The 23585-nt window shown below is 42.0% G+C and overlaps 1 protein-coding gene across 26 annotated transcripts in view; it reads left to right on the top strand.

Moving 5' to 3' along the window:
• Positions 1 to 23585, top strand: part of LOC105470260 (kalirin RhoGEF kinase) — a 700354-nt gene that overhangs the window by 314344 nt on the left and 362425 nt on the right. For all 26 annotated transcript variants that reach the window (XM_071089172.1, XM_071089152.1, XM_071089145.1 and 23 more), the window contains exon 10: positions 4950 to 5072. In XM_071089172.1, the coding sequence (XP_070945273.1) occupies positions 4950 to 5072 (123 nt within the window). The remainder of the gene's footprint in view (positions 1 to 4949; positions 5073 to 23585) is intronic.

The following is a 23585-nucleotide window of genomic DNA, read 5'->3' as shown; positions in this document are numbered from 1 at the left end:
AGAGCTTTTAGGCTATCCATCACCCAAATAACATATATTGTACTCATTAATAATTTCTCATCACCTACCCCCTCTCCCTTTCCAGTGTCCATTGTCTAGCACTACACACTCTGCATCCATGCGTCTGCATTATTTATCTTCCACATATAAGTGAGAACATGTGATATTTGTCTTTCTGTGCCTGACTTGTTTTACTCAGGATAATGGCCTCCAGTTCCATCCATATTGCTGCAGAAGACATGATTACATTCTTTTTTATGGTTGAATAGTATTCCATTGTCAATATATACCACATTTTCTTTATCTAGTCATCCATTGATGGACAATTAGGTTGAAGTTATGTTTTTAAAATGGATTTGGCATTCCTAACTTTTATTATTGGGATTTAGGTAGATTAACAATTTATAATTTATTTTTTAGCCTTAGTGTATAAATTACTTCTTTGAAACTAAAGGCACATCTTTCCCAGAATCTGATTGACAACCATTATTGAGTACTATTTCCCATTCAAGTTCAGGGGCACAAATCACTGCCACTTATGCCCATGAGTATCCCTTTCCATAGTCATTCTCAGAACAAGAGTGTGAGCATAGAAAGGGAAAAAAATCTTAAGAAAAAAAATACGTTATGTCTGTGCTACCCCTCATAACTCATTCAGTCCCGTACCAGTGACTAGTTCTACCTTCCGCTCAGATATTCAAGACATGCCCCTGGGGGTCAGGCTTACTTCCTGCCTCTGCATCTCCCCCATAGCCAGTTACCAAGTCCTGGCAATTCTTTCCCCCCAATCTGTCTATCTATAGACACTGCCATTGGCCTTGCATGAGTTACCATCACCTCTTGTCAGAATTTCTGCCTCCTGTTTTCCTTTCTCTACTCTTGCCTTCTCCAGTTGATCCTCCACAAAGCAGTCAGAGCTATATATATATATTTATACACACACACACACACACACACGCATATACACACACACATATATTTGAGATAAGGTCTCACTCTATTGCCCAGGCTGGAATGGTGATATCACAGCTCACTTCAGCCTGGAACTCTTAGGCTCAGAGGATCCTCCCTCCTCAGCCTCCTACATAGCTGGAACTGCAGGTGTGCACCACCACGCCTGGCTAATTTTTTTGTAGAAACAGAGTTTTGCCATGTTACCAAGGCTTGTCTCAAATTCCTAGGTTCAAGCAATCCACCTGCCTCTGCCTCCCAAAGGGATAGGATTATAGGCATAAGCCACTGCACCTAGTCAGTCAGAGCAATAATTTTTAACTGGAAATGAAAAGTGTCTTTATCCTCCTGGCAGCGGCTCTTCAGTGGCTCTTAGGATGAACACTGGATTCTTCTGTTCAGCACACCACGGCTCACCACAATCTGGTACCTGCCTTTTCAGGGTCCATTTCCTACTTATCCCCTATGCAAGCCATGCTGGTCATTTCAATTCCTAATTTGGTTAAATCCTACTCTCTCTCAGATCTCAGCTAAACCTCACTTCTCCTGAGAAACCTTCTGTGACTCCCCAGAGAAGATGCATTTGGCTGTTGGTACTTTTCACCTTTGCAATGAATGACGAATTGTATGATTTAGTGTGTAGTGCTTGTTACCCCTGTAGACTGAGTTCCCAGCATCAGGCCAAGCCTGCCTTTTTACTGCTGCTCCCCCCTCTCCAGAGCTGCTCTAGTGCCTGGCACTGTGGTACAATAAGACTATTTAAATACATATCTGAGTATGTGAATACTTACACACCCACACATGCTTCTCTGCTGCCTGAGGACCCCTCAGACGAAAACAAAAAGATAAAACCTCCAAAGTTAGAAATGCTCAAATACCAATTCAGAGCCATCGATAGGTATGAATGACTCTCATGCTGTATACCCTGACTATGATTGGTAATTGAGTATTTTAAGTATGCCTTGTAGATGAGGAGAAATTATTCAGGAATAAGATTATAAGGAGTACCTTGATGGGCGCTTATACTTAGGTAGGGTCTGGGATTTGACTAGAAAGTCAATTTATTCTTTAACCAGTGATGTTCAGATTCTGGAGCCTGATTTATCTTAATGGAACACACTAGAAACTGACAAATATCCAGAATCTCAAGCCACACATAAATTTATAGTGTGTAATGTAATTGTCAGGCACTGCTGGTGTCTGCTCAGGAACATGTTTCTCTGCTGCGCAGGATCTGCATGGAAAGTCAGATTGTACTCCTGAGGTTGGAGGACATGGAATCAGGGTCGAGACGGTGTGTGGTCTAAATACGTGTATGATGCAGTGATGGCTCTAAATGAACCATCTGAAATAAAATAGAAATTAGAATCTTTAACAGTACTTCATATATTGACTATGTTTATCTAGCCTCGAGTACTTTTTCAGTCTGGATTACTAAAGAAATTTTGTTAACTTTCCTAAATTATTTGCTTTTTGATTTGTTAAATTGATTTCTGCGTAGCTCCTGAACTTTCGTTGAAATTGCACATATTTTCCCTACAGCTTCAATTCTAATGGCAGAAATTGGACTAAATGATGGCACTATAACATCACAGAGCAATCACAGTTATGTTAAAATGAAGTAAAAGCTTCTCAAATATGAAAGAAATAGGTTTTTAAGTGATGAAGGCATAGCCAATTAAGTAAAACTAAGTGTCACTAACTAAAAATAAATTGACATTTTAAAGAAAGCAAAGTACTGAAAAAGGAAACAAATTGCCTTTTAAAAAATATTTAAAAGTTGTAAAATCGTTTCTGGGGAGTGCAGATGCTGTATGTGGGTGAACTAGTAGATGGAAAATATTCCTCTTCAACCAATTTACTTCAGAATAACCAATTTTCTTAAAGCTAGAGATAAAAACTGAAATAAAACAAAACTCATGAAAACACTGCGAGACAAGCAATTCATACTTAAGTGCTCAAAACTAAATTTAAAAAATTGTGGTCTGAAAAATCTGTTATAAATTCCAACACATTCGTAAATGACCACTGGTAGTTCTTTAATATGCAAAAAATTATCCTCAAACCTCAATTGTTTTCAGAAGGGATTGATGAAAGTTTATGCCTTAAAATCCTAAAACTTTACTATAGTTGGCACCTAATATACGGGAAACTTTGTGACTACAAAGTATTTGCCTTTGACCTTGCATGCTGAAGCTCATAAATCCCGTGACAGTACAGAATTGTGAGATCTAATTGTGGCAAGCCAAGTAAAAATACACTCTCTTGATTTTTTTGGTTGAAGTTTCACCGTAAGTAATTCTAGAGAAATGTAGGCTCTTCTAAGAGAGGAACATGTAAAGTTCCTTTCAGTGCTGCCTTTCAGTATTTGCAAAAGGTAAAAATCCAGCACTACCACAATTTCTTTTTATGGCTGTGCCTCCAGAATACTTAAAATATGCATATTGCCAGAATATATTATAAAGTGTTTAAAATATCCATAGATAACGTTTAGATGAATTCATTTTTTATTTACAAAAAACTTCTTTTCTTCATGATGATGGACAATTACTCCACCTGTCTTCATTAAGTGGATATTTGTTAAGCCTCATTTTTATATTCATATGTACCTTTCTCTGAACTAGCACAATCATAATGTGGGCTTTGTGATCCTGTCACCAAAGACTTTGAAAATGTTCACACTTTACACACTGCAGATATTAAAATATCCCAAATGTCAGAGAACTCCCATGCCTATAGTCTATGGAATGATTTGGTTCTACCTCTGTTTGCTACAGGGCAATCTGTCTGAGACACAGGAATGAGTTAAACCATCTTTTTAAATAGACCTAGTTCATCTAAGTCATTTTCCAATAAGTTCTTCCAAAATCTGGAAAGGCTAGTACATCATTAATCAAATGTTTAGTTCATGGTTAATATTGCAGGCAGTGAGTGGACTCACTTGAGTTTTAGCAGGATCTATAACAGGTGTGTCTATACTGTAATTCTGATTTAATTGTGGTCACCCGATTTACTGAGCACCAACTTGTCAGAGATCAAAAGATGATCTCTGGGATGCACGCATTTTTGTTAGGCCATCTGCAAGAATGCAAAATGAGTATTAAAGGCTTTGATCCTCCCTGCACGTCAAGGCTTTTACTAAGGGATTTCCATCCTGCCTCTCAAGTGCCCCTCAGGAAAACTTCTTTTCCACCCTTCTTAGCTTCCCCTCTCTCTCACCCCTCTATTGCCCAGGCTTCTCTGTTCCAGTGTCTCTAAATACCAAGGAAACTGTATTGAAGCCAAATCACTAGATCTTTAGCCTGGAAGAACATAAAGTCTCCACTACTTCCCAAGAGACTCAGATACTAAAGGACTTAGGATGCAAATACTTTAATTTATACATTTGTTTGTTTGGTTAGTTGGTATCGATTGGAGGAGGAAGATGGAAAGAAGCCAGAGGGGGCTATTGTCCTAGTGTTCAGATATCATGAGCATCCAACTGGGGACTGACTACCCTGGACTTTGCTTTCAAGATTAGGAAGGGGCGTCCCAGGAGCACAATAGGCAGGATCCCCATGACTGGTTGCCATTGCTGTTTGCATTCTTATGGCAGAGTGACCGATGAGTAATGAGGGCCAAGATACTGCCCAAACTGCTACTACCTAATTTCCTGCCAATATCTTTATGTGATTGGGTAGAAGTGGTGAGGGGGTTAAACTGTGCCTGGTGTGTAGCTTGTTTAAAATAATGAACTAAGAAAATGGAAAAAGTAATGGACGGATAATATGGAGATCAAAAAGGGTAAGTTGAATTTAGTTAAGGGTGGGACTGTGATATTGCCAGTGACAGTGATGAAATCCCATGGACTCACAGCAGATTGACCATTTCCACCTGAACTGCTGCTTTACAATTGGGATGGGATGTGGGGGTGGTTAGGACTCTAGCAGTTGCACATGTTGTCACGTGTCTTTCCTTCTGCTAGGAAGTCATAGTTGCTGTTATCCTTCTTTGACCAGGTGTTGGACTGGATTGAAAACCATGGTGAGGCCTTTCTCAGCAAACACACTGGAGTTGGAAAGTCCCTACATCGAGCCCGGGCCCTGCAGAAGAGGCACGATGACTTTGAAGAGGTGGCTCAGGTGAGATGCTGTCTCTGTGTGTGTGTGTGTGTGTGTGTGTGTGTGTGTGTGTGTGTGTCTAGATGAGGGAGACCAGCGCTGTGGCTTTGGTGTTTGGTGAGGCTTGCTGGGTTGATAGCCTGTGGCTGCTGGGCTGCCTTCCTGCCTGATGCAAGGAGTCCTTTGTCTTCTATTGGATTCTAGGTGAGTGGTAAAATAGATGCCCATATTTATGATCTTTCAAAAAAATCTTCCTGCTGGTGTGATCTAAAAATGCCTTGTCCACAAGGTGGTGCTGGCAGGAGGGAATGACATTATTAGATTCCTCATCACCCCAGGGCTGCTGCTTATGGTTGTTACTGCCAGTGAGTGAGAGCTAAAAATCAGTCCCAGCTCTACTTACAAAGCCACATACCTTCCAGGACCTGGAGAAACAGGTGACACCTGCTCACCAGCCATGCACTCACAGCGCTGAATGTGCCCAAAGAACCTGCCTTGGTGTCATTTGGACAATATTTAAACTTCCATTTATATAATGTTCAGTCTTTTAGCTGAGCTGCACACCTGATCCAAAAAGGGCACCATTTCTGAATTTGCGCAAAGATGTTGTATGAGAGGCCCTGGCCATTTGTCTAATAGTATAATTGTTTTAAAGTGTTTTTGTTCAGAGCCTTCATCTTAAAAATGTTATCCTAACTCTGTTATATTTCTCCATTGGGGAGTTTTCCAAATGGGTCCTGAGAATTTTCATTTTCAAGATGAAATACTACTCTCCAGTTATTTTATCAGGTGTGATCAGCTGCCATGTAAAACAAAATAATGAAGAATAAGGGAGGGAGGGTGCCCATATGGGACAGAGGGGTAAGTGCTGCTGAAGGAGTGAGGATGACAGAACTAGGTTTTGCCACATCACTGCTTTAGCCAGAGCTGACTTCAGTCCCACCAGGCAGACAGCCCTCAATGTGGGCCCCACTTTGGGCATTGTGCAGAGCCCTAGGCCTCACCCAGGGAGGCTCCCAGCCCTAGACAGACTATGTGCTATGGATGCAAAAAGAGATGGTATGTCAACAACCGAGCAAGAACAGGAAGGTCATGGAGCATTACTGCCTCTCTAGGGGAGCTGCAAGCATCTGCTGAAAATCGAGAGGCCTTATAGGAGCCAGAAAGACCATGTCCGCAGTGACCTGAGCCCAGGGAGTCTGGGTGGATTAGACCCAGCCTGTGAGATAAAGAAAGCCTCATATGGAACCCTTGTGCACTGTTGATGAGAGTGTAAAATGGTGCAGCCACTGTGGAAAACAGTGTGGAGGGTCCTCAAGAATTAAAAACAGAATTATCATAGATCCAGCAATTCCACTTCAGGGTGTATCCCTAACAGAATTGAAAGCAGGGACTCAAACAGATTTTTTTTTTTTTTTTTTGAGACATAGTCTCGCTCTGTTGCCCAGGCTGGAGTACAGTAATGTGATCATGGCTCACTGCAACCTCTGCCTCCTGGGTTCAAGTGATACTCCTGCCTCAGCCTCCTGAGTAGCTAGGATTATAGGCGCCTGCCACCACACCTGGCTAATTTTTTGTATTTTTTTGTAAAAATGGGATTTCACCTCGTTGGCCAGGCTGGTCTCGAACTCCTGACCTCAAGTGATCCACCCACCTCAGCCTCCCAAAGTTCAGGGATTACAGGCGTGAGCCACTGTGCCCAGCCACCAAACAGATATTTATTTATATACTCATGTTCACAATATTCAAATGGTGGAAACAACTCCAATGTCCATTGACGGATGCATGGATAAACAAAATGTGGTCTATTCATATAATGGAGTATCATTTAGACTTAAAAAGGGAGGGAATTCTAACATATGCTACAACATGGATGAACCTTGAAGACATTATGCTAAGTGAAATAAGTCATTCACAAAAAGGATAAATATTTTATGATTCTACTTATACCTAGAGTAGTCAGATTCATAGAGATGGAAAGTAGAATGGTGGTTGTCAGAGGCTGGGGGTAAGGGAGGAATAGGGAGCTTTTGTTTAATGAAGCTTATCCAGCCCATGGCCCACAGGCTGTATGTAGCCCATGATGGCTTTGAATGTGGCCCGACACAAATTGGTAAACTTTCTTAAAACATTATGAATTTTTCTGCAATTTTTTTAAGCTCATCAGCTATCATTCGTATATTTTATGTGTGGCCCAAGACAATTCTTCTTCCAATGTGGCTCAGGGAAGCCAAAAGATTGGACACCCCTGGTTTAATTGATACAGAGTTTCAGTTTTGCATGATGAAGATGAAGAGTTCTCGAGATAGATGATGGTGATGGTTGCACCACAACACTGTGAATGTACTTAATACCACTAAATTATACATTTTTTTTTTTTTTTTTTTTTTTTTTGAGACGGAGTCTTGCTCTGTCACCCAGGCTGGAGTGCAGTGGCGTGATCTTGGCTCACTGCAAGCTCCGCCTCCCGGGTTTACGCCATTCTCCTGTCTCAGCCTCCGGAGTAGCTGGGACTACAGGCGCCCGCCACCTCGCCCGGCTAGTTTTTTGTATTTTTTAGTAGAGACGGGGTTTCACCGTGTTAGCCAGGATGGTCTTGATCTCCTGACCTCGTGATCCGCCCGTCTCGGCCTCCCAAAGTGCTGGGATTACAGGCTTGAGCCACCGTGCCTGGCCAATTATACACTTTAAAATGGTTAAAACTCTGTGTTATATTGTGTATATTTTACCACAATACAAAAAAAGAAAGCCTCCTAGCCAGTGAGGACCTTCGGCAAGATGCAGCACAGATCTAAAATATCTGAGTGGCCATGCATCCTGGGTCATTCCTCTCTAGGCTGTTAGGGAGCCAAGGATGGGAGAGGGCCACATGTATCCCCTGACGGCTGAGAGTGGAGGTTGTAGTACGTGGGGTGGTCTGTTGGAATAGGGCCATCCCATAGCTTTGGTGCTTCTGCCTGTGGGCTGTCCTATGGCTCAGCACTCCTCACTTAGAAAGGACATCCCCAAAGCTACCCATAGCTCTGACCCAGCTCAATCCTCCTTGCCCTCTGCCTGATATAGCCTCAGAGGCAATGCCAACCTTGGTTGTAGGCCCATGTTTTGATTATAGGCCACAGTTTTTGCATTTTGTTACAACCAAGCAAGACCCATGGCCACCTCAGGCCCATTTTTCCCGACTGTTCCTCCACCTTCTCGCTGATACCTGATACTCCTTTCATGTGGGACAATGCTTTTCCATCAGCAACAAAAACACATGAATTTAAATTCATGCTAAAGAAAGAATGGGCACATTTTTGAGAGCTTATGTTTCCATTATATATCTTATGCCAATCCTGAGTGATAGGTAGTATTCGCCTTGTTTTATAGAAGACAACACTGAGGCTTAGAAAGTTCTTCCATGTGCCCAAGTCATCCAGCTTGTCAGGGGCTCTGCTGAGATTCAAACCCAGGTCTGTTGGATTCCAGAGTCATGTTCTTATCCTAATTCCATGCTGTCCCTCCTTATTGAGGTAAAGGAAGTGGGCATAAAATTCATTTCTGAGTGCCCATTTGCTTATGGAAAGTGTGGGACAAAGACAAAGGGGGTGAGGGTGGGGGATGTTGCCACCCTTATTGACATCGATTACAACTTTCCTCTGGCCCTTCCAATGAGTAATCCACTGGCATGATCCACACCTCCCTGACTCTGCTTTCTGATAAGACTGTATTTTTTTGAAAGAGAAGACAGAGTTCTAACTTCCAAAAGGCTCATCCTTTTAGGAGGAGTGTTTGCTCTGGAAAGGAGAAAAGCAGATATGAGCTACGAAGGGAGCACTTTACCTAGGGTTCGTGAGCCATCTCATTACCCTGAAATTAGCCTCCAGAGCTGGATCTTGTAGTTGGGGAATTAATCCTACCTTATTCTGTGATCCCCACTCTGGGAGATGGAGCAGCCCAGCATCCTGGGATTGTTAGTCCACATAGGAAAACCAATGCTGACCACAGTGAAGGCTGGTTGGCTGTCAGTAGCAGCCTGCCTGAGACCTGCTTTGTTCTGTACAGCGTGATTGCCATGTTTAGGTGGTGAAAATGGGGTGATCTAGGCAGGAAAGGGTTCTTCTTTCTCTCTTGCTTCTGCTCTCAATTAGATGGGGGCCACTGGGAGAAGAGGAGTGGATTTAATCAGGAATTGAAAAGTTCTTCAGTAAGAAGAGCAATGACAGAAAGCCCAAAGCATGGACACTCTTATTCTTTGTTTGGGTTGCTGTTTATGAGATGTGGTCAGGAAGGCTATATATGCTGCGGGGTAGGGGCCTGGGGTAACTTATAAGCAATACTCTAATGGGTCGTGATTCTGTGAAGGGACCTCTTTCAGCCTTATCATTTGGGATTCCTTTACCTGAGACTGATAATGAGAGAGGAATTCTGAGCACCCATTCTCTGTATTTAGGTTCAAAAAACTGTCTTGAATCAAAGCAGAAAGAGAGCTATTACATCTGTCACAGATCCTGGAAATTTGTCCTTCTGAAAGGAAAAGCAAGCCCTCAACAGAGGGAATGGCTACCCACGGGGAGGGGTTGAGGCAGTGTAAAGCCCCTGAACAAATACATCTCCACTCTTGGGATAGTGGAGGCATCTGTGATTCTTACCAGTGGTTAGTCTTTGTAGTAAAGACATTTAGGGCAGCTATTAAATAGACATAAATGATATCTTTGAAGAATTTATGTGGCAATCCATTATCCTTCATTAAACTTTAACTTTTGTGTTTAATAGCTCTTGAACAAATTTTAAACAAATTCTTCAAATACCCTTTGAAGATGAATTAAATATTTGAGTCCTCAGTTCATCCTGCAGATGGCACTCTTTGAATAGCCGACATAGAAGCTGAGCTGACTGGGGAAAGGCTTTGCAGTCATGACAGCCTCCCTAGGGAGGAAGCCAACATTCAGAGCGAAGGTCCAGGAAGGGATACACTAGGGGATCTGTGTCTACAGTTATCTAGTCCAAGCTGCTGAGGTTGTGCATGCTCAAACAGAAGACCTGGGCACTGGCGGGAACCCCTGCTGCTCCTTAGGTCGAATACTGGACTCAGTTTGCCTATAATCTCATCAAATGACTCAGGCCACCAAGTAGAACAGTTTTTAAGAGACACATATTTTTTGTGGTACATTAGGTATCATCAATAATATAAACAAGTGTAAGATGGAGTTGCTGCCCATAATAGGATGGCTGTCAGGGGATAGATGTGTCCATGTCTGCCCCGGTGGTGGAATAGAATGTGGTAATGTTATATTGTCATGAGATATTTGCTACTACGAGGTAGGACAGTACTCAAGTGCCTGTGGTTTACATAACAGCTGTGCCTGCTCTGCTAGTGGCCTGCTTTATGGCCTCATTATCTGAAATGCCAGATTTTCTGTATGCTAATTTAGTCAAAAATTAGCAAGTGTTTACATTCAAATATATATTATCTAAAGTCTCAGAGCACCAAATCACATTTAAGCAGCTAGGCATATTAAGTAGCATTAGTGTAACATTTTTGAAAGAGCAGACAATTTAAAGAAAGACTTAAAGAAATAGAAAAACATGGGCACAATTAAGTACTTTATTCAGTAATCTCTGGTTACTTGTTTATCTGTCCAACCCTTGTGGATTTTTTGTTTTGTTTTGTTTTGTTTTTTGTCAAACTTGAGTAGAACACACTTTAAAAAAATCATTCCGAAACTGGAAACCATCATTCTCAGCAAAGTACCACAAGAAGAGAAAACCAAACACCGCATGTTCTCACTCATAAGTGGGAATTGAACAATGAGAACACATGGACACAGGGAGGGAAACATCACACACTGGGGCTTGTCAGGGCATCGGGGGCTGGGGGAGGGATAGCATTAGGAGAAATACCTAATGTAAATGACGGGTTAATGGGTGCAGCAAACCAACATGGCACATGTATACCTATGTAACAAACCTGCACGTTGTGCACACGTACCTCAGAACTGAAAGTATAACAATAAAAAATAAGAGCTATTATGAAAGAAGAATTAACAGAATGAATGGATAATCCAAACAAGTGGTAAGAGAAAGAGTCAATGATGACAAATGTTCTGAACTCTGTAGGCAACTGCATTGTGCTATCTTGATACTTTGTTGACTTAGTAAAACTGGAACTGTAAAAAAAAAATCATTCAAAATAGGTAAGAATAGAGGAAAGGCATTTTAGTGGATTTATCAGTGACCTTGCCCACTGAAGATACTCTGATACACTGAAGATACAATCAGCAAACCTACCATAGTAATAAGGGCAAAATAAAATAGGATAATCCACAGAGATGGAAGGTCTGTGCCCTCAGAGTTGAACAATAGCCCTCATCAATTTTCATTTCCCATCAAGTTTCTCTGTTGGGCACTGTGAAAAGTTAAGAGTTCCACAGTTTCTGTCTTGAAGAACTCAAAATCTAATTTTAAAAAATGCATCAAACATGTTCTAACCTTCTAAGAAATTCCGTGGCACGAAAGGAGGCTTAATGTTTGCTCTTTTAAGGTTTTCAAGGGGCATTTCTAGTAAAAGCTACTTCATCTGGCAATTCAATTAATATGCAGTGATGCAGTGACCTTCAAAGTAAGTTCCTTCTTTCTCTTCTTGCCAGAGATGATGACCAATTATAGCAGCTGCAAATGCAAGCAGAAGGAAAAGGTGGGAGAGCTTAAATAGATGCTTTTTCACACTCTAGCTTCTTAGCAAGGATGAAAGATTCTTAGGCAAATGAAAAAAAAATAGTGAGGAAGAAAGCCGGGAAAATGCAGAAAAATTAATGTCATGAAGTGGGAAAGTGGAGGAATGTGAAGCAGCAAAGAAATAAAGGACAGTCTTGGTCTTTGGATCTTGCATTAAATGTTTCCCGTTGGGTTGGATTCAGAACCTTCCCTCCCTGGAGCACTAGGGAGAACTTACTGGTATGAGCTGATGGGAGATGGTCTGGTGATCACACTCAGGATAAAAAAAGATGTTACATCTTAACTTCCAGTCAAGGGTTTTGAAGGTCACTTTGTGTGGATATGATGTAGAAAATTGGGAGAGGGCAGGAGCCAATATCCAAGATGTTGTAGAGAGCCTACCATGAACCTCTTGTTAACCCCATGAACTGTCACTCACATTTGCTGCTTCCTTTGGGGAACAAATGGCACATTCAGAAGAAATTGGGACTTTGTTCCTAATGACTTAAGTTCTGAGTAACAAACTGGAAGATTTGAAACCACAGGTGGTGTTTTTATCTCTCGTTCCATGTAATGGCAGTAACTACAGCAAAGAAGGGAAGCTTTGAGAAACAAATGCCTGCCTATGTAGATGGTGTTTCAAAAAGTTTTCTGAACCGTGTTCTGCAGAGCCAGGATGATGGGCTTCTGGCAAGGGATGGAGTGCATCTTGTAAGGACTGGGAAGGATATACGTTGGCAGAAACCTTGATAATCTATATAGAAAGATTTAAATGAATTTTAAAGTAGAGGGAGAAAGTTAACCCAGTGAAGCCAAATTCAGATATGTTAGGCTTTACACAGGTGACATAGAAAAAGTGTGTTATAAATAAAATGTGCTTAGATAACCTTAGGTTTAAAAAAATACCAAGAATACAGGTTGCAGACAATATTTTTAGGCTTCTTTATAAATAAACCAACAAAAGGCATGTGTAACAAGTAGTGCACTTAAACTTTTAACACAAGAAGATAAATATAATAGGTAGTACTGAGACCTCAGGATATTGAGCTCATAACTAGAAAATGGCAGTAGAAGAGGATTCTTTGTTGAAAGGACTTGTTCTAATGGGAGGAGTGACACTGTATCAGAATGCTTCATATCTATATGAAATCTACAAACCTGAGGGTAGAACCTTATGCAGAAATAATATGAAGATAAGAGGAACACAGAAATGAGCCATCACATTAGTGGAGAGGACCATAGTCTGCTCCATCAAATGGAAGATACGGAAAATGCTGTTCTGAGATTATTTCAGTTCTGGTCAAGGAAAACTATGGTCATAGTGGGAGTCCTCAAGCTCCCTGAAATCTCCTGGAAAAATTTGTGACTCTGTAAATGAAATCAGTCAAATAGGTTAGAGCAAAGGGTTCTATGTGGTAGAATGTGAATCATTGTAGAAAAGCTCAAAAACTGTAGTTTGTGTCTAAACTCCCAAGAACTTTGACCTGTAGATGCAAGGAGTTAGACTTTATTCTTAGAGCAAAGAGGAATGTTAAAGGCTTTTGAGTGATAATATAAATTAAAATATAATATCTAAACCAGAGAGATAATAATTATACTGTCATTGTTTAGATCACATATGGAAAATTGTGCCTAATTCTGGAAAATATATTTTTAAAAAGATATTGACAAAATACACCACGATTATTGGAAGGCTACCAGGACTGTGAAGCTGAAGTAACTGGATATGTTCTGTTTCAAGTAAAGAATGTTTCATGGAAGGCGGGGATGATAGGTTTGATAATTGAAGGCTTCCTAGAGATGAAATAAGAATAAAAGGTACAGTGAAGCCAATTTTAGCTTAATTCAGGTGTAACTTCTAACCACAGGTTGCTTTTTTATGAGCTGTTCAAACCAGAGTGAAGTGCCTTGTGATGTAGTATGCTTCTTCTCACTGGAGGTTTTCTGATACAGGCAACCTTTTTTCCTTAGGATTAAACACCCTCAAGTCTCTCCCTTTTTTTTTTTTTTTTTGTTTTTTTTTTTTGTTTTTGAGACAGAGTCTTGCTCTGTCACCCAGGTTGGAGTGCAGTGGCGCAATCTCGGCTCACCGCAACCTCTGCCCCCCAGATTCAAGTGATTCTCCTGCCTCAGCCCTCCAGGTAGCTGGGATCAAAGGCATGAGCCACTACACCCTGCTAGTTTTTATATTTTTAGTAGAGATGGGGTTTCACCATGTTGGTCAAGTTGGTCTCGAACTCCTGACTTTAAGTGATCCACCTGCCTTGGCCTCCCAAAGTGCTGGGATTACAGGTGTGAGCCACTACGCCTGGCCTCTCCCATCTTAAAAACAAATTAATACGAATGCAAGCCACCAAGAATAGCTTCTCTGAACTCTTACTTTCCCCTCTGTTTCTCCTTCCCTTTGTAGTCCAAGTTCTTGATAGAGGAGTTTATATTTGCCACCTCTACTTCCTCACCTCCTCCATTCCCCTTGACCCCTGCCATTGGGCTTTTGTTCCCTCTGGCCCACTGAGGTTAATCTTCCAGGGACTCCAACAGGACTCTCTGGTTTTATTTGCCAACTTTATTATTTATTGCTAAATCCAAAAGACACTTAACAGATTTTTTTTTTTTTTTTTTTTTGAGACAGAGTTTCTCTCTCGTCGCCCCTGCTGGAGTGCAATGGTATGATTTCGGCTCACTGCAACCTCCGTCTCCCGGGTTCAAGTGATTTTCCTGCCTCAACCTTCCGAGTAGCTGGGATTATGGGTGCCCGCCACCACGCCCAGCTAATTTTTGTATTTTTAGTAGAGACGGGGTTTTGCCATGTTAGCCAGGCTGGTCTTGAACTCCTGACCTCAGGTGATCTGCCCACCTTGGCCCCCCAAAGAGCTGGGACATCGTGCCCTGTTGGTTTCCTTATGACTTTCTGACTGGTCCTGATTAAACTCTTTTCCCTTTTCCCCAGGATTTGTTCCTCAGATCTTCTCTTCTCACTTTATACACACTCCCTGAACAATTTAGACTCTCTCTCAGTCTCAACAGCCACCCCTGCTCTGATGGCTTCCAAATCCATGTCTCATTTCTGGTTTCACCCCTGGGTTCCATATTTGTAAACCCATTGGCTCTGTGGACACCTCTGCTGCAATTTTCAGAGGGTTCCTAAACTCAGTGTGTCCAAAGTTTATTATATCACCTCCTACCCCTTCTGGTGTGCTCTTATTCCTACATTCCTTATACCAGTGAAGGCCACCAACCACCCACTTGCTTGAGGCAGAAACTTGGGAGTCATTCTTGATTCCTCCCTTGCTCTTCCTCGTCATTGTCTATTGCAAAGTCTTATTGATTCTGCCTCTTTCGTATGTTTCTTTCCTTCCATCCCCATTGCCACTGCCTTAGATCAGAGCCTCATTATCTCTTGCTTGGAATACTGCAATAGCCTTCTGTTTTCCCTGACTCCAGTCATTGTCTTAAATCTATCCTCACACTGCCACAATAGTGGCTTTCCTCAAATTCAGTCTCATCATGATCTCCATTGGTTATGGAACCTATAGATGGCTTCCCATCAGGATAAAGTTCAAACTCTTAATAATATAAACCCTTTGTTACCTGCCCATTACTTTGTCTGGTTTTAGCTTTTACCCTTCCTGTGTTGCCTGTATCCCACCATGTATTCCTGTTTTCCTGAGCATGCTATGCTCTAAAGTCTCAATACTGTCTCCTTCTCACTCCTTTAACTGACCAGCTTCTATTCACCTGCAAACACTTGTCTCAAATATCATCTCTTCCAGGAAGCCCTCTGTGGCCTCCTTGGTTTGGATTGGATGCCCCTTTTCTAGTCACCTAGTTACTCTGGTCATATCTCTATTATGGTAGTTAGCACAGTGCCATAATCAGTTTTATGCTGTCCTCACTATCTGACTGGACTGTGATCTTCCTCAGAGCAATAATTTTGTCTCAGTCTTTTTAAACCAATGCCTAGCACAGTGGTAACCCTGACATGCAATGGACACTTGAAAGATAAACGAATGAGTGATATGGAACGAATGCCTTTGTTGGGCGGTTATCAGGCCAGATGATCTCTGAGGTCCCTCTCAGCTCTAAGAATAAGAGAGGTAGATCGGATGAATATTTATAAGAACACAGGCTCCAGAACCACATAACCTGGAACATAACTGAGTACTATCCTGACAGAATTAGCAAGACTGCCCTGTGCTGGGGGTCACCCTGAATAGCCCCAGTGCAGGGTTTGGCACTTTAGAGGAAGCATCTTTTGAGTCAAATTTTGAGTGAGTTCTTTGGACTCTTTTGTATTTTTTTAATTAAAGAAAGCCAAAAAAATTCAGATGAAGCTATAGGAAACCACTCTTGACAAGAAGAAATGGCTGTACTTACTGTGTCCATTTTCCCAGCTCCACTACGTTTCCATGATTTATCCAGCTGGGATCATTATCATCACACTGAGCCTGACCACCAGAGGAGGCTTTAACCTTCTCTCTTCATTAGCTGAAATGTAAGGAAGTATTTTTTCCTCTTTTTAAAAACTCGCTGTTGTTACAGGTGAGTAAGATTGGTCTTTTCCAAAGAGATCTGAAAGGCAACAACAAAACAAAAATTAGATAGAAGTGGTATACTGTATATTGACTTTGTATTCAGCATACTGATTTTGAGTCCAAGACAACTCTTCTAGTCACAGACTGCTTTTGATTCAATATAACCAATGTTCACTGGTTGCCATTTTTTCCTTCTCCTTTTTGAGACGGAAATGGTCTTCATAACAACAACAATGATAACACCTGCTGAGTACTTTCTATGTGCTGGGCACTGTTCAAATTATTTTTCTTATGTTAACTTATTTATTTCTCACAACATCCCATGAGTTATTAATATATATTTCTAATTCCCATTTATAGATAGGGAATTTGAGGCACAGAGACTAAATGAGTAGCTGAAGTTGATAGACCTTGTGAGTGGTGGAGCTCAGATTCAAGCTCTAGTAGTCTGGTTCCAGAGTCCAGGCTGTCAACCACCCTGCTGTGGAGTCTCTTGATTCAAAAGAACCTCGGATGTCTCTGGGATCAGGCCTGGTGTGGTCCTCATTTCCGTCCCAGAGCCAGTTCCTAGCCCTCTTTCTGTGTGTGGATCTGGGTCATCCCTCAGGCAGCTCGCCTCACATTAGCACTGTGACTGCAGGACCCCTAAGGGATACTTTTTCCCTTCTTGCCTCTAAGATTTCCCTTGGACTCTCACGAAGGGTCACCTTCCTGATCCTCCATGACATTTTTTTAACCCAAAAGGTGTCTATGCAGCCTCAGGCCGCATATGACTGACTTTTGCCCTTCTCTGCCTGTCCTCTGGTGTATCTGAAGCACATGTAAGAATGATTGGTGACAGCTGGTTCTGCTCTTTGCTGGAGCTTGGCCTAGTTAACAATTGATTTGGCCAGTATCTGGCCTGAGTCTTCATTTCTATGTTCTAGCACAAAATGGTGGACTACACTTGGCCCAGACCAGATGGTTATTTCATCCCTTTCCTTTTACCTTTTGCTAAAGTTAAGCTATCACTAATGAAATGTCCTAGCTTTCAAAAACCTACCCCCCTAGTAGTCCCCTATCTCCATATGAGGTGTCCCCTTTAGTTCTGATTTCCCTCTACTGGGGCATATGGTATAGTGAAGAAAAGCCTAGCATTTGGGGTCAGTCTCTTTTTTCCACTTTTGGCCCTGGACCTTGTGACAATCACTTAAGTTCTCTGAGCCCCAGAGTTCTTCTCTCTGAAATGAGAGTGACACCTACCCTGAAGAGTGATGTGGAGATGAGAAATAATATATGGAAAGTACCTAATGGAGAATTTGATTCTTAGGAGATGCTCCATAAATGGCGGTCTCTGTGGCAGCAAATGGTGATCATGTTGGTGCCGGTGGCTGGTGATAGAATATATCTAAGCTTCACTCCCTTCCAGGCAAAGCCGTTAAGTGCCATGCTGTCATCTCTCAAGATTCAGCGTGGAATGGTCTGCTTAGCTATGTGGGAAAGAGTAGGCCTGTGCTTTGAGATGGCCAGGTGCCAAGAGGACAGATCAGCTGCAGGTACCGACAAACATCATCAAGCGTTAAGTGTTATGGAAGAGGTGGGTGCCCTATTTGACCAGTCAAACAAGGAAAGCCAATAGAGTAATGGTATATCCTGCCTAGGGGCAGGGGACACCCAGCAGCTGGGCATCCAGGAGCCAGTGGTGTTCAGCGACCCAAGGTGGAGGCTTGCACAGTTTGCACCTGGGAGGCTCTTAGCCGGGCTGTAGCCACTGGGCTGCAGTTCAGAGGCAGGATTCTTGAGGTATCTGATAAGGTAATGGCTGGCTCTTAGGAACAGGACAAAACTGTAGTTATGGAAACTGAGTACCAGGGCAAGACTGCATTGGCTGCCAGTGGAATCTGATATGGAGGACAAGCCTGTCAGTGAGATGTGCGACTCAATTTGGTGCGACTCAATTTGGGCTGGAGCTGAGCCTGCCATGGGGCCCCAGAAAAGGGAGAAAGAAGTAGAGAGACACTATGAGCCAAGTGAGAACAGACTCTCCCTTCTAAAGGATTCTTTGCCTAGTGGCCCTCCTCAGAAAGAGTGGAATCACTCAAGTTTCACAAATGTGACAACATATTTTACCTTGCACAGTGAGAAGAATAGGAAGAATATAGTTACTGTCTCTCAGAGAGCATTGGCGTGGTTTAGAAAGGAAACAGGGAAAGTTATTCCAGAGGAAAGCTTTCTCATCTGCCCAGTATTGATTCTGAAAGCAAACCATTTATTACCATGTCTTCCAATAATTAATTTCAACAAATGTCAACTTGCCCAGATTAAGAGAAGCAGAATCAGCTTCCTTTCTCTTCCCCCTTTCTTTTGTTTCTGTGACACCGTGAGCAGGGTGAGCCTCAGGAGTATGCTTGCTGCTGGGGAAGCCAGCATTTGTCTATGCTGAAAGAAGAGGGAGCATGTGATGAATTTGCATATAGGAGGAATGTATGCAAATTTCTCAAGACTATTTTGCCTTCATGAAAAGATTTGGAAAAGTATTTGTAAGGTTTTAAACCTATGCTATAAAGACAAACATACAAGAATAACTGATAATAACTACCATTTATTGAAGGCACGCTTTTACAAGGAATACCTCACTTAATCTTTGAAACAGCTCTATAGAGTTACTGTTAATATTTTCCATATGAGGAATCAGGCTTAGAGAGGATCATTCAAGTGGAGGAGGCAAGGCTCACACTCCTAGAACACACACAGTCAGAGGAATTTAAAAAAACTGGGTTTAGTCAACCTTCCTTCTGATTTTTTTCTAAAGGAAGTTTTTTTATTTTATTTTATTTTATTTATCTTTTTTAAGTTTAATTACAAAGTTACATATTTTTCGATATAAAACATACAGACAAGCAAAAAGAAACAGAAATAATCCACCCACTTGGTTGTCTGTCTAACAGTTGCTAATACTTTGTGTTTATTCTTCCAGCTATTCCTCTGTTTATGTGTATATGGGTACATTTAGTTACCAGCTTTTCTCATTTAATGATATCGCCATGGTAATAGATGCATATCTACAATGTTATTTTTCTTTGCTGTGGCATTTTTAATATTAAAACTTTATATTCTTTTCTAGATTCTAGTACCTTACAAGCTATTAAAACCAGGTACAGTTATAAGTGTGTAAAGAGAAGCAACACTAGCATTGAAGACACAGGGCTGGGTTTAAGCCAAGCATTCAGAATTTCTTCCCAAGAGAAAGCTTCAGAGAATGGCAATTTACAGGAACCCTCTCAAGCCTTTCCAGTTCCTCATTGTAGGTGTGCATATATTACAGGGCTATGAGGACCTTCTGAGTCCATAAAACCGGCTGGGGTGGGGAGGAGCGATGGTGGCAGTGGTGGTGGTGGGGACAGTTTCAGAACAGTAACATTTGTAGCCTCTTTCTTCCTCCTCCTCCTCCTCCTCTTCCTCTTCCTCCTTCATCCCTTCCCACTGGTCCAGGTGTGATTTGAGGTGGGCAGTGCTTTCTAGGCCCCCTGAAACCTCCATGAAGCAAGTACTTTCTGGCCGAGGCGTTCAGGGTAATGGGGGCAAATCAGGTTGTGGGGGCTGACGGGTAAGAGATTTGAGAACATGTGGGTAGATGAGGCAGCTGGTGCAGGCAATGAGGAATAGGAACCAGTATCAAAGAGCCCTGAGGAAAAGGGCTTCGGGCAATATATTAAGCAAACCAAAAAATAAACACACATCACCAACAAGAGCAACCCACCAGGCAGATCTGTCTTTTTTCTCTGCCGATGAGCAACTGGAGGCATTTTCATAAACCAATTCTGTTCAGGATAAATTTTTAACAGGAGAAAAGCCCACTGCCAAGTTGAGACAGGAACAGATAATTACATCTGAGTTATTCCACCTGGAAAGGAAGCCAGGTTTGAGACAGAGGGAACTGAGTTCTTATGGCCCCCTGCAGATACCAGAGGACATCCAAGCCTCAACAGGATTGGTGCCTTTATTTGTCTTGGGATGCACAAGGCATATGCCCAGCTAGCCCAAGATACTGCCCTTTGGATTTAAATAGAGATTGGTGCAGCTGTCCTACTGCAATCCAGGAGCCAACAAAACAAATACTGGCAACTTCAGCTATAATTACATATCTCCATGGTGTTTCACACCATGGGCTATTTTGCACAATATATCTGAGCCTCAACAATGCCAAATATGGATTGAAATAGCTCCGGTGGACTTTGGCTTATCACCTGCCTAGAATTTTAAAATATCACCAAGGGAAGGAAGCCATGGAAGAGGCTAAAAAGGGAACTCCAAATCCATATAATGGACATGTTTCATTTTTCTTTCTCTTCAGGAGGCTTGGACCTATGGACTCTTTTAGTGTCTTGGGAATTCCCAAGGTCAGTTTCATTTGCTTAAAAAAATACAGCTAAGAGAAGAGGATTATTGGGATGCAGATCTTGAGTCTGATTCACCTGCTGTAGCTGTCACTCTGATGAAACTTTGCAAGTTTACAAAGTTAGAAAGGTTTGAGGTTTGGGTATCCCAGTTACCCTGATTTGATCATTATATGTTGCATACAGGTATCAAAATATCACATTACTCTAAAAATATGTACAACTATTATATGTCAATAAATAAATTTTAAAAATTATAGTATAAAGTTTGGGATTTACTCCAAGAAATTACATTGTATCATGACTTCAGGGTGCCAGATGACCTGGACTAAGGATAATTTCCTAGATTTTTCCTTTCTTCACTCTATGCCTCACACAAAGATCACTGGAAAAATTAGTGCCACAATCTCCCCATCAACAAAATGGGAGTTACAGATTCTTCCTGCCTTCTTCCTTGTGGGAAGCAACAAGATCCAGTGAGAAGGATACAGGGATTAGAATACTTGAAGGGGAGGCCAGAGCCACCCCACCTATATGTACAGTTCCCCTAACCTTGCCAAGCCTCAGTTTCTACATCTACAAAATGGGAATGATATCTATTCCATTTTAGTTGAAGTAGGCATGCAGTAAGATAATGTACTTAAAAGTACTTTAAGTCTAGAGCACAGAGCAAATGTAAATTGCCATCATTATTTTTCAGGGGATATGGTGACAGTGGATGAGATCATGTCTGGAACACACTCAGAAAAGAAGAACTAAAGATATAGAAGAGATTGATGATATTGCCCCATCCCAGGAGTTTCCCAAGAGAGGGAATGTGCTGACCAGTCTCTGAGTTTAACTGAACTCTTGATGCCCTGGGCTTCTTTCACTGTTTGAGGGCCAGATTCCCATGCGTAGCAGGATTAGCCGGGAAACTTTCCACATTCTAAAGCTAAAGCTAATGATTTAATGAGCAAAATCTCTCCCTGTTCTGATGTTTATTTATATAAGTTCAGGTCAGTAGGACTTTTGGGGCAAAAGCGGTTGTAAGTGGAAACAGCATGATGCTTTGCATTTCGAGCTCTCTGTCGGTTTCTTTTCACCGCCCTTCTAATCAGAGAAAAACGGGCAGCCCTGCCCAGCGACCTCTCAACAGCAAGCAGTGTTGCCCCACTTCAAGACAGCAAGGGGGTCTACAGTGCTTCTTATATCTACCTTTTGGGGGTTCTGTGAACTTATTTATGCCTAGCTAGATCCTGCCTCCAAGCCAGCTTGTTCTTGTTTCATTATGTCACTGTCCACATTAATACCATTGCTTAATTTTCTTTTTCTCTTATGGAGGGTGGATTTGTATGGAATTACTTACGGTTCTTGCCTAGGTTTTTGTGACTGTGAGGATTATGGGTATAGTCTGTAGTCATGGAAGATAGCTCTTGGCCTGTGAACATCAGGAACAGTCAAGAGTTTCAGAAAATTAGCTGAATGATGGGATGGGAGCCTGAACCTCATGACCTTTCCCTGTCTCATGGTCCAATCTTCAGCTATTTGGATTCTGCCCTTTCCCTGAAGAGCTTTATGTGGGGAGACTTTGATCTCCTGCAGCTTCTCTGCTCTGAGGAAGTGTTGCAATGGCTATGTCTTTTCACTTAATCTCCTAAGGAAAGGAAGTGGGAAGAACATGTTCCTGCTTTGAAAGTGGGGAGCCGGAGGTCTCAGATGGCCCTGGGTTTTGGCCGACAGTGCATGGCGAACAGTCCTTAGTGGATATGTGGTGTCTCTTTTGCCCTAAAACAAATCTCTCGATCCAGCCCTGTTTGAGAAGTGTGTGCAGATGGCCTTGTCACTAGCATAGGTCTCCTTCCTCTTGTCTTTCTCTCCTCTTGACTCCCTCCCACCAGCTTTCCACACCAGACAGCCACTCATTAGGGCTTATTCCACAGTGAGGACTAGAGCTGGGGTGTCTGACTCCCAAACCGTGCTTCACTGAGGACAGCTGGGCTGTTCTGCCTGTAGAGCTGTTAGACACGTCTGCTGTGCTCCCACAGTGAGCTTGCCAAATCTGTACTATTGCCATGCCATTCCCTTGCCTAGCAGATTACTCTTTGGCTTCACATTCTAGGCTTTAAAGTTGACTCAAAAAGTCACTTCCTGAAAATGTCTCCAGCTTTATCCATCCTGCCCTGGTCACTCCTTTACCAAGTATGACCTCAGCATTATATTGCTAATTTGTGCTACTGTCACCCTTCATTTCTTTCATGTCCTTGGGGTCTATATAACTTAATTATGTAGAGAACCAAGACTTAACCCTAGGCACGTCATGGAGAAACTTTTCAAATTTTGTTTTTATTGATGATGAACTCTCAAATACAGTTTATATTTTTTCATGCCTTATATACTAAGCATTCTGAACACAATTCACCCCTTTAAAAATGAAGGGGAGTACCTATGGCAATGTCCACAAATCTCAGTAATGAGTAGGGACACCCCGAGAGCCACTGAAGAAGCTAAGTTTTTCTACTCACTGTTGGGTCTCTCCCAATACTACAGTATGGTTCTAGGGCTAGTCTGCATTCCACGGGACCTAGTCAGCTGCTACACAGTCTCTAGAGCAGCCCTATGCCTGACACCTACATTTCTGCTGGATGATGATGATGACGATTTTAACAGTATACCTGGGGAAGGTGAGATACAAGTGGACTTGACTTTCTAAAGCCATGCTGATAGCCCAATCCTAGAGCAAACCAGTGAGACTAGACAAGAGAGAATGATTTTTCTAGATCTGAGTGTTACCTGTTATCCCTTTCACTTTGCATTACTCCACCTTTGTGTTACTAATTCTCATTTAAAAGGCCCTAAGCATTTCAATCTATATCAGCTTGTCAGTTTCACACATGCAGGAACCCAAGGTCCAGACTCCCTGCCTGTCATTCCGTGCTGCTGTTAGT

This window comes from Macaca nemestrina, chromosome 2, assembly GCF_043159975.1.
Source record: "Macaca nemestrina isolate mMacNem1 chromosome 2, mMacNem.hap1, whole genome shotgun sequence".
Lineage (NCBI taxonomy): Eukaryota > Metazoa > Chordata > Mammalia > Primates > Cercopithecidae > Macaca > Macaca nemestrina.
This window is presented reverse-complemented; position numbering and strand designations above follow the sequence as displayed.